The 15,458-nt window shown below is 41.7% G+C and overlaps 1 protein-coding gene across 4 annotated transcripts in view; it reads right to left on the reverse strand.

The window, feature by feature from the left end:
• Positions 1-15,458, reverse strand: part of LOC115157060 (catenin delta-2) — a 160,159-nt gene that overhangs the window by 32,871 nt on the left and 111,830 nt on the right. For 3 of the 4 annotated variants that reach the window (XM_029704953.1, XM_029704955.1, XM_029704956.1), the window contains one exon: positions 14,346-14,402. The exons of the other annotated variant lie outside the window; for it this stretch is intronic. In XM_029704953.1, coding sequence (XP_029560813.1) covers positions 14,346-14,402 — 57 coding nt within the window. The remainder of the gene's footprint in view (positions 1-14,345; positions 14,403-15,458) is intronic. 4 annotated transcript variants of the gene reach the window in all.

Raw genomic sequence — 15,458 nt, forward strand, 5'->3', positions numbered from 1 at the left:
GTGCGTGATTTCCTGCAAGATAGGAATGTCATTTTTCTGCAATGGCCAGCGAAGAGCCCAGATCTCAATCCCATTGAGCACGTCTGGGACCTGTTGGATCTGAGGGTGAGGGCTAGGGCCATTCCCCCCAGAAATGCCCAGAAATGTCCAGGAACTTGCAGGTGCCTTGGTGGAAGAGTGGGGTAACATCTCACAGCAAGAACTGGCAAATCTGGTGCAGTCCATGAAGAGGAGATGCACTGCAGTACTTAATGAGAGAACTAAATTGGTATTTGGTAGCATTGCCTTTAAATTGTTTAACTTGGGTCAAACATTTCGGGTAGCCTTTCACAAGCTTCCCACAATAAGTTGGGTGAATTTTGGCCCATTCCTCCTGACAGAGCTGGTGTAACTGAGTCAGGTTTGTAGGCCTCCTTGCTCGCACACTCTTTTTCAGTTCTGCCCACAAATTTTCTATAGGATTGAGGTCAGGGCTTTGTGATGGCCACGCCAATACCTTGACTTTGTTGTCCTTAAGCCATTTTGCCACAACTTTGGAAGTATGCTTGGGGTCATTGTCCATTTGGAAGACCCATTTGCGACCAAGCTTTAACTTCCTGACTGATGTCTTGAGATGTTGCTTCAATATATCCACATAATTTTCTATCCTCATGATGCCATCTATTTTGTGAAGTGCACCAGTCCCTCCTGCAGCAAAGCACCCCCACAACATGATGCTGCCGCCCCCGTGCTTCACGGTTGGGATGGTGTTCTTCGGCTTGCAAGCTTCCCCCTTTTTCCTCCAAACACAACAATGGTCATTATGGCCAAACAGTTCTATTTTTGTTTCATCAGACCAGAGGACATTTCTCCAAAAGGTACGATCTTTGTCCCTATGTGCAGTTGCAAACCGTAATCTGGCTTTTTTATGGCGGTTTTGGAGCAGTGGCTTCTTCCTTGCTGAGCGGCCTTTCAAGTTATGTCGATATAGGACTCGTATTACTGTGGATATAGATACTTATGTACCTGTTTCCTCCAGCATCTTCACACAGTCCTTTGCTGTTGTTCTGGAATTTATTTGCATTTTTCGCACTAAAGTACGTCATCTCTCGGAGATGAACTGGAATGATGATACAGTGAATTATAAGTGAAATAATCTGTCTGTAAACAATTTTTGGAAAAATTACTTGTGTCATGCACAAAGTAGATGTCCTAACCAACTTGCCAAAACTATAGTTTGTTAACAAGAAATTTATGGAGTGGTTGAAAAACGAGTTTTAATGACTGCAACCTAAGTGTATGTAAACTTCCGACTTTTACTGTATATGCAAGCATGCACGTACCTGTGCACACACACGCACACTGACATTTGATGTCCACAGCCAGCTACTTAGACAGCTACTTAGACCACAGCCAGACAAGCATTACTTTACCATAAGAATTGTGCATCCCAATACAGAGCAGCATATTAAAACATACTAATGCTGCTTAGCTTGTACCATAGACTAGTGCTGGCCTGAATAGATGCACCGTATATTCTTTGTACTCATTTATTGCCCTCAGCAGAAGTCGTGTTTTTCAGCTACAATGACTGTTCTTCCTCAAACACATCTTTCTTTCAAGAGGGCATGGACGGAAGTACGATTTGCCCTCATCACTTCCTCCAGAGCCATATCTCCTCAGAGGATGGGTAGGCTCATGCATTTCTCAGGGCTCCAGTGCTGCGTTTGCCATTTCACTTCTTCATTAGAGAATTACCCAAGGATAATTATTCATCCAAATGGCCGTGTGACCGCCCATGATAATGCCACTGTTCTCACATCTCATCTCGTCCTCCCTCCTCAATCTCACACCACAGCCCTGACCGCTATAAAAGAGAGAAGCATCGTTCAGCTCAGCTCAGTCAAATGACTTGAAAACATCATATGCCAAGTATGGGTAGTGGCTAGAAAATAATGTTTTACTCTAATTCCATATATTTATCTATTTGTCAAGGCTGGTACTGTAGATTCTGAACATTCTCTAAAGCTATTCTGTCTCTCTGTGTACTCCCATCTCGGCGCTCTCAGAGCTTTAAAGCAGTAAAGAGCAGTTTGCATAACACTTCACATAATGAGTTGGGTATCTGGGTTCCAAATGGACTGGTTCACAGTGATCATTTCTCTCAGGATGCAACGACGGCCTGATCAAAGAATCTGCTGATTCACAAGCAAACTGCCCAAGACAATGAGCTCTTTCTTTATCTTTCTTTCTCTCTCTGTCGCTCCCTCCCTCTCTCCCTCCCTCTCCCACGGCACTTGGATAACAAACTGAAATGTCTATAGCATGCATGCTAGAGCAGTGAAGTTTGCCTTTAGCCCTCAACTCCCTAAGCTGGCCTTTCAACAGCCTTTCCTGAGGACTAAAATGTCAGCTTTTAACTTTGAATGCCGCTCATTTTGGAAGATAGGAGGGTGGTCTTCTAGTCATTTTCGCAAGGTCTCCATGTTATCTCGAAAAATCATACTGCACAAAGATCAAGGTTGGCAGGGGAGCTGAGCTGAGGTTAAATCCCCTCAGTAGAAAGTAATGTAGCATTTGGCGACTCACTGGATTGAAACTAACTCTCAGGGTTGCAGACGGATCGTCATTCAGGGCTTTGTTCAAGAGCAGCCAGTTGAACATATCTGTCGGCCCCATAGCTGGGAACATTTACACCAGAATACAGAGTGCCATGCTTGAGGCAATCAAACAATTCCCCCCTATAATAGAGTTATAAATTATGTATTCTAAATGCATGGCTCTGCAATCTAATTAAAGACCATTGGAAATGGGGGTATACATTTTAACTGAGTATGTTGTTGACTAGTGCCTTGGGCCAAAATTATATTTACAATGACTCAAGGCTTGTACAATAGAGTGAACACAACATACAGGTCAAAACTGTAAGCAAACACTGCTGCCTCACACCACAAAGGAATGACACAGAGGGGAAAGAAGCATTGTTGATGACTCAGGCAACCAATCAAATAGACAGACAGATAGGGGCCTTTCAGGAAGACACACACAGTCATTCAATGTGCATGTCTTCATTCTTCAGCAGAAAGTGACATCCGTTTCCGAAGTAAAAACAATATAGTGCTGTTGTCAATGAGACACAATGATATAAAATCATCCAACAAACATTATCGAAAACATTTTGGTTCAACTTCACAATAAAGGGAACTATACAATCTGACAGACCTTTCCAATTTGAAAAAGATGGCCTTTCCATTTCAATACTAATTAATGCCATTATAGAAATCTGTTAGTATCTGTAATTAACCATGTGTTAACTTGGCCACAATATCAGATGAAAACTGGTTGTGCAGAATGACAAAAATAGTCTGAAGAGCAGTTAGCGGCATCAACGTTGTACAAGGGAACACAGTTGAAGTGCAATAGTCCATGTAATTGCCCTCGCTCAATGTTTTAGTTTAGTTTAGCCAGTCAAGTGTGGACGGTGTTTAAACAAACACTTTAATGAGCAACTTGTTTCTCTGCTTCCTTTAATGCTTTAATTCAGCCTCCATCAACAGTCCTGTCTAAATACTATCCGCTATTAGACGCTCTCAATAAGCTCCATAGACTAAGCTTTTAAAAGCATTGCAAATGCAGAGTGCAAAGGGTTAAATTCTGGACTTGTGTGACAGACGTCAAATGTATACAGGGGCGTAACTTTGGTTTTAGAAGTGGGGGGGACATAATATTATTATTATAATACTGTTACATGTCAAAGGTTTGGACAAACCTATTCATTCAAGGGTTTTTCTTGATTTTTACTATTTTCTACATTGTAGAATAATAGTGAAGACATCAAAACTATGAAATAACACATGGAATCATGCAGTAACCAAAAAAAGTGTTAAACAAATCAAGATATATTTTTTTCAAAAATATAATTATTCAAAGTAGCCACCTTTTGCCTTGATGACAGCTTTGCATACTATTGGCATACTGTCAATCACCTTCATGAGGTAGTCACCTGGAATGCATTTCATTTAAAAGGTGTGCCTTGTTAAAAGTTAATTTGTGGAATTTCTATCCTTCTTAATGCGTTTGAGCCAATCCATTGTGTTGTGACAAGGTAGGGGTGGTATACAGAAGATAGCCCTATTTGGTAAAAGACCATATTATGACAAGAACAGCTCAAATAAGCAAAGGGAAACGACAGTCCATCAATACTTTAAGACATGAAGGTCAGTCAATACGGAACATTCAAGAACTTTGAAAGTTTCTACAAGTGCAGTCACAAAAACCATCAGCGCTATGATGAAACTGGCTCTCATGAGGACAGTCACAGGAAAGGAAGACCCAGAGTTACCTCTGCTGCAGAGGATAAGTTCATTAGTTACCAGCCTCGGAAATTGCAGCCCAAATAAATGCACAGAGTTCAAGTAACAGACACATCTCAACATCAACTGTTCAAAGGAGACTGCGTGAATCAGGTCTTCATGGACAAATTGCTGCAAAGAAACCACTACTAAAGGACACCAATAAGAAAAGGAGACTTGCTTGGGCCAAGAAACATGAGCAATGGACATTGAAATCTGTCCTTTGGTCTAAATGAGTGCAAATTTGACATTTTTGGTTCCATCCGCCATGTCTTTGTGAGACGCAGAGTAGGTGAACGGATGATCTCTGCATGTGTGTTTCCACCATGAAGCATGGAGGAGGAGGTGTGATGGTGTGGGGGTGTTTTGCTGGTGACACTGTCTTTGATTTATTTAGAATTCAAGGCACACTTAACCAGTATGGCTACCACAGCATTCGCAGGGATACGCCATCCCATCTGGTTTGCGCTTAGTGGGACTATCATTTGTTTTTCAACAGGACAATAACCCAACACACCTCCAGGCTGTGTAAGGACTATTTGAGAGTGATGGAGTGCTGCATCAAATGACTTGGCCTCCACAATCACCCAACCTCAACCCAATTGAGAGGGTTAGGGATGAGCCAGTACAAAAAACAAAAAAAATAAAAATAAAAAAATGCATGAAATAAAATGTATGAAATGTATGCATTCACTACTGTAAGTCGCTCTGGATAACAGCGTCTGCTAAATGACTAAAATGTAAAAAATGTAAATGTAGTTGGACCACAGACTGAAGGAAAAGCAGCCAACAAGTGCTCAGCATATGTGGGAACTCCTTCAAGACTGTTGGAAAAGCATTACGGGTGAAGCAGGTTGAGAGAATGCCAAGAGTGAGCAAAGCTGTCATCGAGGCAAAGGGTGGCTACTTTGAAGAATCTCAAATATAAAATATATCTTTATTTGTTTAACACTTTTTTGTTATTACCATATGTGCTATTTCATAGTTTTGATGTCTTCATTATTATTCTACTGTCATGGGCGTCATAAGGATTGGACCAAGGCACAGCGGGTAAAGTGCTCATCTTCTTAATTTATTTAAAGAAAACACTTAAACAAAATAAACAAACAACGAAAACAGTTCCATAAGGCTCCCAGGCTATACAGAAAATAACCACCCACAAAACACAAGTGAAACAAACACAACTAAATATGGCCTCCAATTATAGACAACCAGCTGCCTCTAATTGGAGGTCATTGCCAAAAACCCAACATAGAAATAGAAAACTAGATATAAACATAGAAATAGAAAACATAGAACCTAAACCAAAAACACAGAAACACACAAAACAAACACCCCCTGCCACGCCCTGACCAAACTACAATGACAAATAAACAAATAACCCCTTTTACTGGTCAGGACATGACAGTACCCCCCCCCCCCCCCCCCAAAAAAAGGTGCAGACCCCGAATGCACCTCAAAAACAAAAAACCCACAAAAACAACCCCAAACTTAAAGGGAGGGAAGGGAGGGTGGCCACCGTCAACGACGGTCCCTGTCCCAATCCTCCCACTACGGAGGTGGCTCTGGCTCTGGGCGTAGCTCCCGTTCAGAAGACTCTAGGCTGGGGAGGGTCGCTGGAGACTCCGGGCTGAGGAGCGTCGCTGGAGACTCCGGGCTGAGGAGCGTCGCTGGAGACTCCGGGCTGAGGAGCGTTGCTGGAGGCTCCGGGCTGAGGAGCGTCGCTGGAGGCTCAGGGCTGAGGAGCGTCGCTGGAGGCTCAGGGCTGAGGAGCGTCGCTGGACTGGGCAGGCGCACTAGAGGCCTGATGCGTGGGGCTGGCTTTGGAGGCGCCAGACTAGTAACATGCACCTCAGGGCTAGTGCGGGGAGCAGGAACAGGACGTACTGGACTGGGCAGGCACACTAGAGGCCTGATGCGTGGGGCTGGCTTTGGAGGCGCCAGACTAGTAACATGCACCTCAGGGCTAGTGCGGGGAGCAGGAACAGGACGTACTGGACTGGGCAGGCACACTAGAGGCCTGATGCGTGGGGCTGGCTTTGGAGGCGCCAGACTAGTAACACGCACCTCAGGGCTAGTGCGGGGAGCAGGAACAGGGTAAACTGGACCGAGGAGATGCACTGGTGGCCAGATGCGCTGCGCCGGCGCACTTCTCCCTGGCTGCCGGCCAACTCTCGCCCGGCAACGCTGCGGGGCCCTTATTGACCGCACCGGACTGTGCGTGCGTATGGGCGACACAGTGCGTATCTCCGCATAACAAGGTGCTTGCTTGATCCGTTGCTCAACATAATAAGCACGGGGAGTTGGCTCAGGTCTCCATCCTGACTCTGCCCAACTCCCCGTGTGCCCCCCCCAAAAAACATTTGGGGGATGCCTCTCGGTCTCATGTAGCTCCCTTAACTTCCTCTCCCAGAAACGTCGTTCTGCCTCCCACGTCCATCCTTCTCCTCGGTGCTCCAATCCCCGCTGCTTGGTCCTTGTTTGGTGGGTGGTTCTGTCATGGGCGTCGTAAGGATTGGACCAAGGCGCAGCGGGTAAAGTGCTCATCTTGTTAATTTATTTAAAGAAAACACTTAAACAAAATAAACAAACAACGAAAACAGTTCCATAAGGCTCCCAGGCTATACAGAAAATAACCACCCACAAAACACAAGTGAAACAAACACAACTAAATATGGCCTCCAATTAGAGACAATTGGAGGTCATTGCCAAAAACCCAACATAGAAATAGAAAACTAGATATAAACATAGAAATAGGAAACATAGAACCTAAACCAAAAACACCGAAACACACAAAACAAACACCCCCTGCCACGCCCTGACCAAACTACAATGACAAATAACCCATTTTACTGGTCAGGACGTGACATCTACAAAGTAGAAAATAATAAAGTAAAGAAAAACCCTTGAATGAGTAGGTGTGTCCAAACTTTTGACTAGTACTGTATATGTTTTTTTTTATCCAGTCGATAAACACTCCAAACAGCCTACCTGACCGCTCGGAGGCCTTTGCATAGTCCTAAAGTACACCGTTGCCCTGTTTTGTATCACATTCTAATGATAAAACTGGGGGGTTGTGCCCATGAATCTATCAGTGCATTCGGAAAGTATTCAGACCCTTTCACTTTTTTCACATTTTGTTATGTTACAGCCTCATTCTGAAATTGATTAAATACATTTGTTTTACTCATCAATCTGAAAATCGTGTAGGAACGGGTCAGGGGATAACTGGAGATAGGGGATAACACACTATCACATTTCATAACGCTTTTAAAATAATGACCTGAACTCCAGATCGCCAAATCAGCCAATAGATGGTATGGCCATACTTGTCTAGAACACATCCATCCATTTATATCCTCATGACAAAGCATAGATTTCGCTTAGATGTGCTCAATCTAAACAGTGTACCAAATTATTCAACTCCGTCACTCCTTCATGTACCATGTCGCAATGCGCCCTGTGTCTGTGGGAAACAGAGATGATACAGAAAGGGGGAGATAGGAATCCTATTGGGCAATGAATGGAGAAACGCCCCACCCAACTGACTGTCGACCCTTCACATTCACGTTGTCATGCTGAGTCACTTGGTTGTTTAGCTAATATTCACGCAATCCCTTCTCAAAGTCAGGGTATAAGTCAAGAAACCTGCTTATTTTCCTCGAAAGTACGTAATGTCACGATTCCAAAGCTATACGATATTACAGAGAACAAGTTAATAATCTCACATCTTGGAAAATATTTGCAATGCTATGCGTGTGGTATGTTGAGGTGCGTTACAGCGCTTGCCGTTAATGCTCATTCAAACCACCCGCGGGCATCGTTGAGCACATCTACTCCATTTATTAAGCAGGGCTTTTGAAGCCGAGCAAACAACACCATGCCATGCAATTGTGAATACGCATTATGACTAAAATTTAATTATATATTTCATTGTAGGCCTATAGGAAGAAAAACAAACAAGCAGTCCCGATATGGGCCAAATATTGTATGAAATATTTGGATGGTTAAAGGCTGACATTTGATAGCACCCAATTGACTCCCATTCACTCCTTGAAGGAGAGCTCTCCTTGTCCCAGAATCATCCAGAATGCACCACTCGGCCCATTGACAACTTATGGGCAACATACACAATGGGCGTTAATACGATTCTAATGGAGTTTCCCTATCTCCTCAAAAGTACCTCTCTGGGAAAGCAACATTACTCTGCTCTCACTCTGGGCAGAGACGCCATTTATTGCTCAGTGGCAGATACAAACTGCAAGTTGAACTAGAAAGACACCTAAATTGATAGTGCAGTTTGTTTAGGCAATTTTACAGCTAGCTAGCTACTTCACATGCTGATGCTGACTTTAGTATTATTGTATGTAGCTATGTTTTCTAGCTAGCTACCTAGCTAGCTAGCTAGCCAGCCAGCCCATAGAGAGAGAAAGCACTGCAGGTTTTTTAGTAGACTTGAGCTGCAACAGATTTCCTAAAACTATTTTCACATGTTTCTACCAACCTTGTTATAACGACAAAATTAAACATGTTCACAAAAATTATTGTTTTCACATATTAGTGTTATTTAACACTAATAATTTGTGGTTTGGATTGGATTATCCCTTTAACATACTTCGAATGCCGGGCATCACTGTAGTCTTGGGGAAAAGACTACAACCTTGAGGCTTTAAAATCTCACCACTATAATACTGTATAAAACGTATCATGTGGTAATCAGCATGATTACCATTTGGTGAATGGGAATCCTATATTGTCTATGTAATGGCCTGTGTGGGCCATGGATGTAAGTGAGTTATACTATAATGACAGACAGGAAATACATAGAACATTTGGGGGCTCCCGAGTGGCGCAGCGGTCTAAGGCACTGTGTCTCAGTGCTAGAGGCATCACTATAGACCCTGGTTCGATTCCAGGTTGTATTACAACCGGCCGTGATTGGGAGTCCCATAGGGCGGCACACAATTGACCCAGCGTCGTCCGGGTTAGGGTTTGGCCGGGGTAGGCCGTCATTGTAAATAAGAATTTGATCTTAACTGACTTGCCTAGTTAAATAAAGGTTAAATACAAAATACATTTAAAATAATGTTGCTGACAGCGGCATACATCCACACATACATTATCAGAAGAACAATCGGATAACACTGAGTTAAAGGGGTGACCCTTGTGTGACCCCACATTGAGAATAGTGCTTTCTGTGTCTGTGAAAAGCCAAAGTGTGAAAATGCATGACTGCCCCTATGAGCCTGGTCTCTGGTCGGGTCAGGCTGTGGTAAAGGTCAAGAAATGTCAGTCCTGGGCTTCCATCCCATACACAATTCATCTGAGATACTTTAGGTATGGATGAAAAAGTTCAGTGGCTTGGTTGTTGGTATTTCGATATATATCATACATTGGTTCCTCAATTAAAACGTGCGTGAGGTATGCTGTGGTATGGTAAGATGCGTTACAGTGCTTGCCGTTAATGCTCATTCGAACCACCAGCAGGCATCGTTGAGCACATCTATTCCATTTATTAAATCAGGGCTTTTGAAGCCAAGCAAAGAACACCATGCCATGCAATTATGAATACGCTCCATGATTACGATGATGATATATTTCATTGAAATATTCGGATGGTTAAGGGCTGACATTTGGTAGTTTCAATTAAATCTGGTCGTTTCAATTCAAAATGTGACTCGTTCCATTCTCCATTCGCTTGTTGATATTATATCCTGTCCTTTATTTTCAATTATTGTAATTGTAGCCCGTTCTCCGGTTCACAGTGCTGTATTGGTTTTGACTGACAGCCATTATAAACTTCAGCACTGTGTGCGACAAGAAGATGCCCTCATCCCTCCCGCTAATTAGGCTACTTTTGCACATGTGTTTTTGTCTGAGTGAGGGAAATGCTGATGCTTATTTCTATTGTCTCTATCTATTCGGTACCATTCCATAATCATTCATTCAGAAGGTTAAAAACTTCTCTCGCTCCTATCCTCACTCAGATGACTGACCTCACTCAGATGACAGCATCTATCGGTAGCCTAAACTGTGGAACAAATTGGCGGATCTTCAGATCTAGCAGAGCTATTAGATTATCCTTTTGTAAATTATTGGAGGTGTGAATGTTTCAGTCCGAGAGTCTCTCTCCTCTCGCACTATAGAGTCCTGGCGGGTGGTCCGGAGTTGAGAGGGAGCTTGGGTAATGGTGCAATAACACTTGACATGTGGACTGACGATTTTCGAATAACAGGATACTTGTGCCTTACAGTATATTACATAAACAAAGAGTGGGTGTTCGCGAAGAGGATGCTATTCAAAACGGAGTGACACAGTTCCGAGCGCAAAACTGCAGGTCAGAGTATGCCAGCTATTGAGGAAGAATACTTGGGCATCTTGCTGATTTTTTCTATCGCTTCAAAGAGACCACACTCGCCTTGGAGGCAAGCAAGCAGCCTACTCTTCACCTTGTAAGTGTGTTGTTCCAAAGGATAGAGCCATAATTACAGCTGGATAGGCCTGCAGTATATCTACCTTTTTTATCAACTGAAAACAATCTGTAATTCTAAGCCTACAGACAAAGATGAATTTGTGAAGGCCATCAAAACGTTTTGGCTCGAGAAACTGACGATACAACAATGCAACAAATACATCAATCATTTTAGCAATGTTTAAGCCGTGGTCGTAGAGCACGAGGTGCAACTAAAATGAGCTTTTAGAATTATTTTATTAACGAAAACACAAAGATGTTGATGAGCAAATACTGTAGATGTTTCTTTCTATTGGATATATATAAATCATCACCTATTATAAGGTTGATTTGCTATGCAAAGTCGAATCACAGACACGCAGTCTCCCTCTCACTATAGCTCATCTTGTGTGAATTATTATGTGGATTATAATATACTTACATATTTGTAGGGGGTTGGTGCATTTTTCATTGGGGCAAATCAGGTCTGAGATATTGAGTTAGAAATGTAAAACTTTAGTCTTGTGTCAGGTGAGCTGTTGTGTCACCTTTGGTCTGATAATTTCCCAATAATCTCCTAAGTGTTCGCTTTCAATTGCTACTTCAATATAAACCATTTATACAAAGGTATATGGATACCCTTCAAATTAGTGGATTCGGCTATTTCAGCCACACCTGTCAAATAGAGCACACAGCCATGCAATCTCCATAGACAAGCATTGGCAGTGGAATGGCCTTACTGAAGAGCTCAGGGACTTGGCACCATCATAGGATGCCACCTTTCCAACAAGTCAGTTCGTCAAATCTCTGCCCTTCTCCAGCTGCCTCAGTCAACTGTAAGTGCTGTTATTGTGAAGTGGATACGTCTAGGAGCAACAACGTCTCAGCCGCGAAGTGGTAGGCCACCCAAGCTCACAGAACAGGACTGCCGAGTGCTGAAGTACATAGCGTGTGAAAATCATCTGTCCTCGGTTGCAACCCTCACCACTGAGTTCCAAACTGCCTCTGGAAGCAACGTCAGCACAATAACTGTTATTCAGGAGCTTCATGAAATGGGTTTCCATGGCCGAGCAGCCGCACACAAGCCTAACATCACCATGCTCAATGCCAAGCGTCGGCTGGAGTGGTGAAAAGCTCACTGCCATTGGACTCTGGAACAGCGGAAACACGTTCTATGGAGTGATGAATCACGCTTTACAATCTGGCAGTTCGATGGATGAATCTGGGTCAGGACTTGCTTCCTGAATGGAAGCAAGTCCCCGCAGCAATGTTCCAACATCTAGTGGAAAGCCTTCCCAGAAGTGTGGAGGCTGTTATAGCAGCAATGGGTGGACCAACTCCATATTAATGCCCATGATTTTGGAATGAGATGTTTTGTCCTGTAGTGGTCATGTAGTGTATATCAATCATTCATTCAAGCATTTTAGTTATAAAACAAAATAACAAAGGGAGCCTTGAATAATTAAACTAAAAATAAACCTCAACATGTCGGTTAAAGCAATTGAATTCACGAATGCATGCGACTGTTTTTAATCTTGGCTGTGGTAAAGACTTTAAAAGCTTTTTTAGTTAGAATTGATGCAATTTTGGGGGGAAATGATTGTTGTATTTGTTGTGTTGTTTTCACTGTTCCAAACGACCAGAAAAAAAGATTGCTCACCTGTTTGACAAACATCTGTAATAAGCACGCAGCACTCGCTCCTCCTACTCTCCCCTCTTGATCTCAAGAATAGAAATCAACTCGGAAAGAGTCTATTGTCCTGCTGATAGCCCATCATGGCTTCTTTTGTGATTGCAATTTATTGAAAGAATAGGTAAGGCTGCCAAACCATTTACACCTGGCCCACAGCTTTGTAGCACACTTATAGTGCACTTTCCCTCCATTCTCAGCCTGACTCTCTACCAATGCCACCAGATGCTTCTATTGTTGTTATCTATTCGGTGACATTCCACTGGTAAATATAATACATAAAAGTAATCAATTAAATAGGTCAGGTCTTGAAAATGTGTAAAAACTTTTCCCCCTCCATATCCACAATGTGCGTAAAAGAGGCCCATATAGACGACTTGGGTTTTCCTCGCCGGACTATCTTTCATTCAGTTTCTTCTTCACATCAGCATAGAACGACTCTGCATTGTCTGCTTCATATGAGGCTTTAGTTTAGGAAAGTCATAAAAAACATCATACTAAGACAACGTATTTCAAAATAACAGAATAGCATGTTTTACATTTTATTTATCTGGGCTTAGTAGCCGAGGCTATGTGGCTGCACCATCAACTTGTTCATTTAGCAGACATCACTCGCGTATATTCAGTCAACACATATATTTAAAGATTATAATGGAATATAACAGAACATTTTTGTTTCTCTTAGAATAAAAACCTGACCATGTAACAACAGTTATAGTAAGTAAATGACTACAGTCCAGTTACTGCTTCTTCTGACAGAATATAAACAAAAAAATAAGTGTATTTTTCCGGATGTGCACACGGGATAGAGGAAGAGCAATTCTTACACTATTGTTTAAATTCAATCAGCTTCTTCTTCATCATCCTCATTCAGTTCATTCAAATTAAACCGTGACATCAGGTACACAATTATCTGTTTCTATCACCTGTTCATCAATTCACGTCATTCATTCAGTGATGAGAGAGACACATTAGCGCCTGAGTACTAACGCTTTAGACTGAACCCAAAGGCATAACCAGCGTTCTAACTCTCCCTTGCTGTGACGCAATGTACCGCACTATATCACAATCTACCTCAATGCGCTGTGCCAAAAACTCTAAACGTTTAATTGAGGAACCACTGTATATGTACTAAAATGGAACAGCTTATGAATCGGCAACATGATCCATGCGTAAATTGGCAACTACCACATAGATATCAGTTTGAGTATTACTTAAGAAAAATAGAATAACGGTAGTATGATCAGATACGGCAAAAGTGACATTTAAGTAAATGGATTCTGCCCCTTGATTACTGCACAAGTCACAGTAAATCTTGGGATGATGAAGGACATTTAGAAAATGATGAGAGAAAATGACAATGAATGATGTAAAATGAAGGAGGAAATGTATGATTGTTGGATAATGGATTCCTACTGTTGCTATCCTCACACAATCAGCAAGTACCCGTAACCTACCCAAAAAGCTTCCAACTGCTGTCACTTTTAGAAAGCCATAAAAGCTTAACTAAAGAGTAACTTCACAACATCACATCTTTACCATTAATTACTGGACAAACCTGAAGAGTAAACTTGAGAAACTTGGAGGCAAATAGATACATAAACCTAATCTATGAGAAGATACTGTATATAAAATTGTAGACAGCACCAATGGCACTATCTTTACTTTACCTGAAGAAGGCATATGAAGCTTTCAGTGAAGTAGCTACTGTAAGTAAATGGGAATCAGAGGACAATGCAATGGAAAAAAGAACTGAACTATTGTCATTCATGCTCTTTCATTGGTAAGGAAATGTTCCTGGTATTTGTATAGTAGACATGAAGGACAGATTCAGTGAATGATTCAGTGAAATATGTAATAAATGCTGGATTACTTTGTCATTCTTTGCTCGGCTTGATTTTGATTCCAGACAAGGAATTCAGGGTCGTACCTATCAGGAGACAGGCAGAAAGAAAAAAATGTAGGTGGGTGTCTCGCACAAAGGAGCTTGACAAGAATAAAATAATACTCACATTCATTTGAATGTCTTTCTTTCTCAACACTTTTCCTATTACACACTTACACTGGATTCAGAACATGCACTAGGTGATTTGATTGTGGTGGATGGGGATCTTTTAAAGAGGGGGTCTTACAAAACCAAGAAATATGAAGATCAATTTTATATCAGCTAGGTCAATTATGGATTGTTCAGTCATCAGAAGGATTATCATGGTTTGTGGAGAGACACATTCCAGTGGTCTTGTTATTGTCTTTATTAAATATCAATAGATGCATTTAGGACTCTGCTAAATAGTGACATTAATTATGTCATGCAAACAACCATTGGCCATTAGGAAAGTTTTAACTTATAGCTACATAGCCAACTATAACAACCTTAATTGTGGTTGAGTATTTTTTTTATAGAATATTGTTTTGGTCGTTGACTTTGAACATGATTCATTAAAACACTTAATTCATCTCTTTCTAGAATTTAACTGATTTGCCACACACAATACAGGCCTAGTGTTTCCACAATTAATTGAAATGAAGATAGATTGAAGACCTGCTTTGGTGAGACCCGCCCTTTAACAATAATGAATATGAAGTAACCAAATAAATAGGGAGTCATTTCTAATTTGGAGATTACTGTAATTGACTGTGAATGTTGTGAAGTTGGTTGCAGCCAGCAAATCAATGCATCACAAGTCAATCCACTGAAAGCGTGTACAAACGCCAAAAGTAATGCCAGAGCTACAGCAGATACAGTGCAATGTGGAAAAGGAAAGAAAGATAGAGAAACAAATAAACAGTACAGGGGATGGTGAATGAAGAAAACAGAATGGGATAAATCAAAGTCATGAAATTGTAGAGTATTGCAAACATACAGTTGAAATCAGAAGTTTACATACACCACAGCCAAATACATTTAAACTCAGTTTTTCACAATTCCTGACATTTAATCCTAGTAAAAACTCCCTGTCTTAGGTCAGTTAGGATCACCACTTTA

This window comes from Salmo trutta, chromosome 21, assembly GCF_901001165.1.
Source record: "Salmo trutta chromosome 21, fSalTru1.1, whole genome shotgun sequence".
NCBI lineage: Eukaryota > Metazoa > Chordata > Actinopteri > Salmoniformes > Salmonidae > Salmo > Salmo trutta.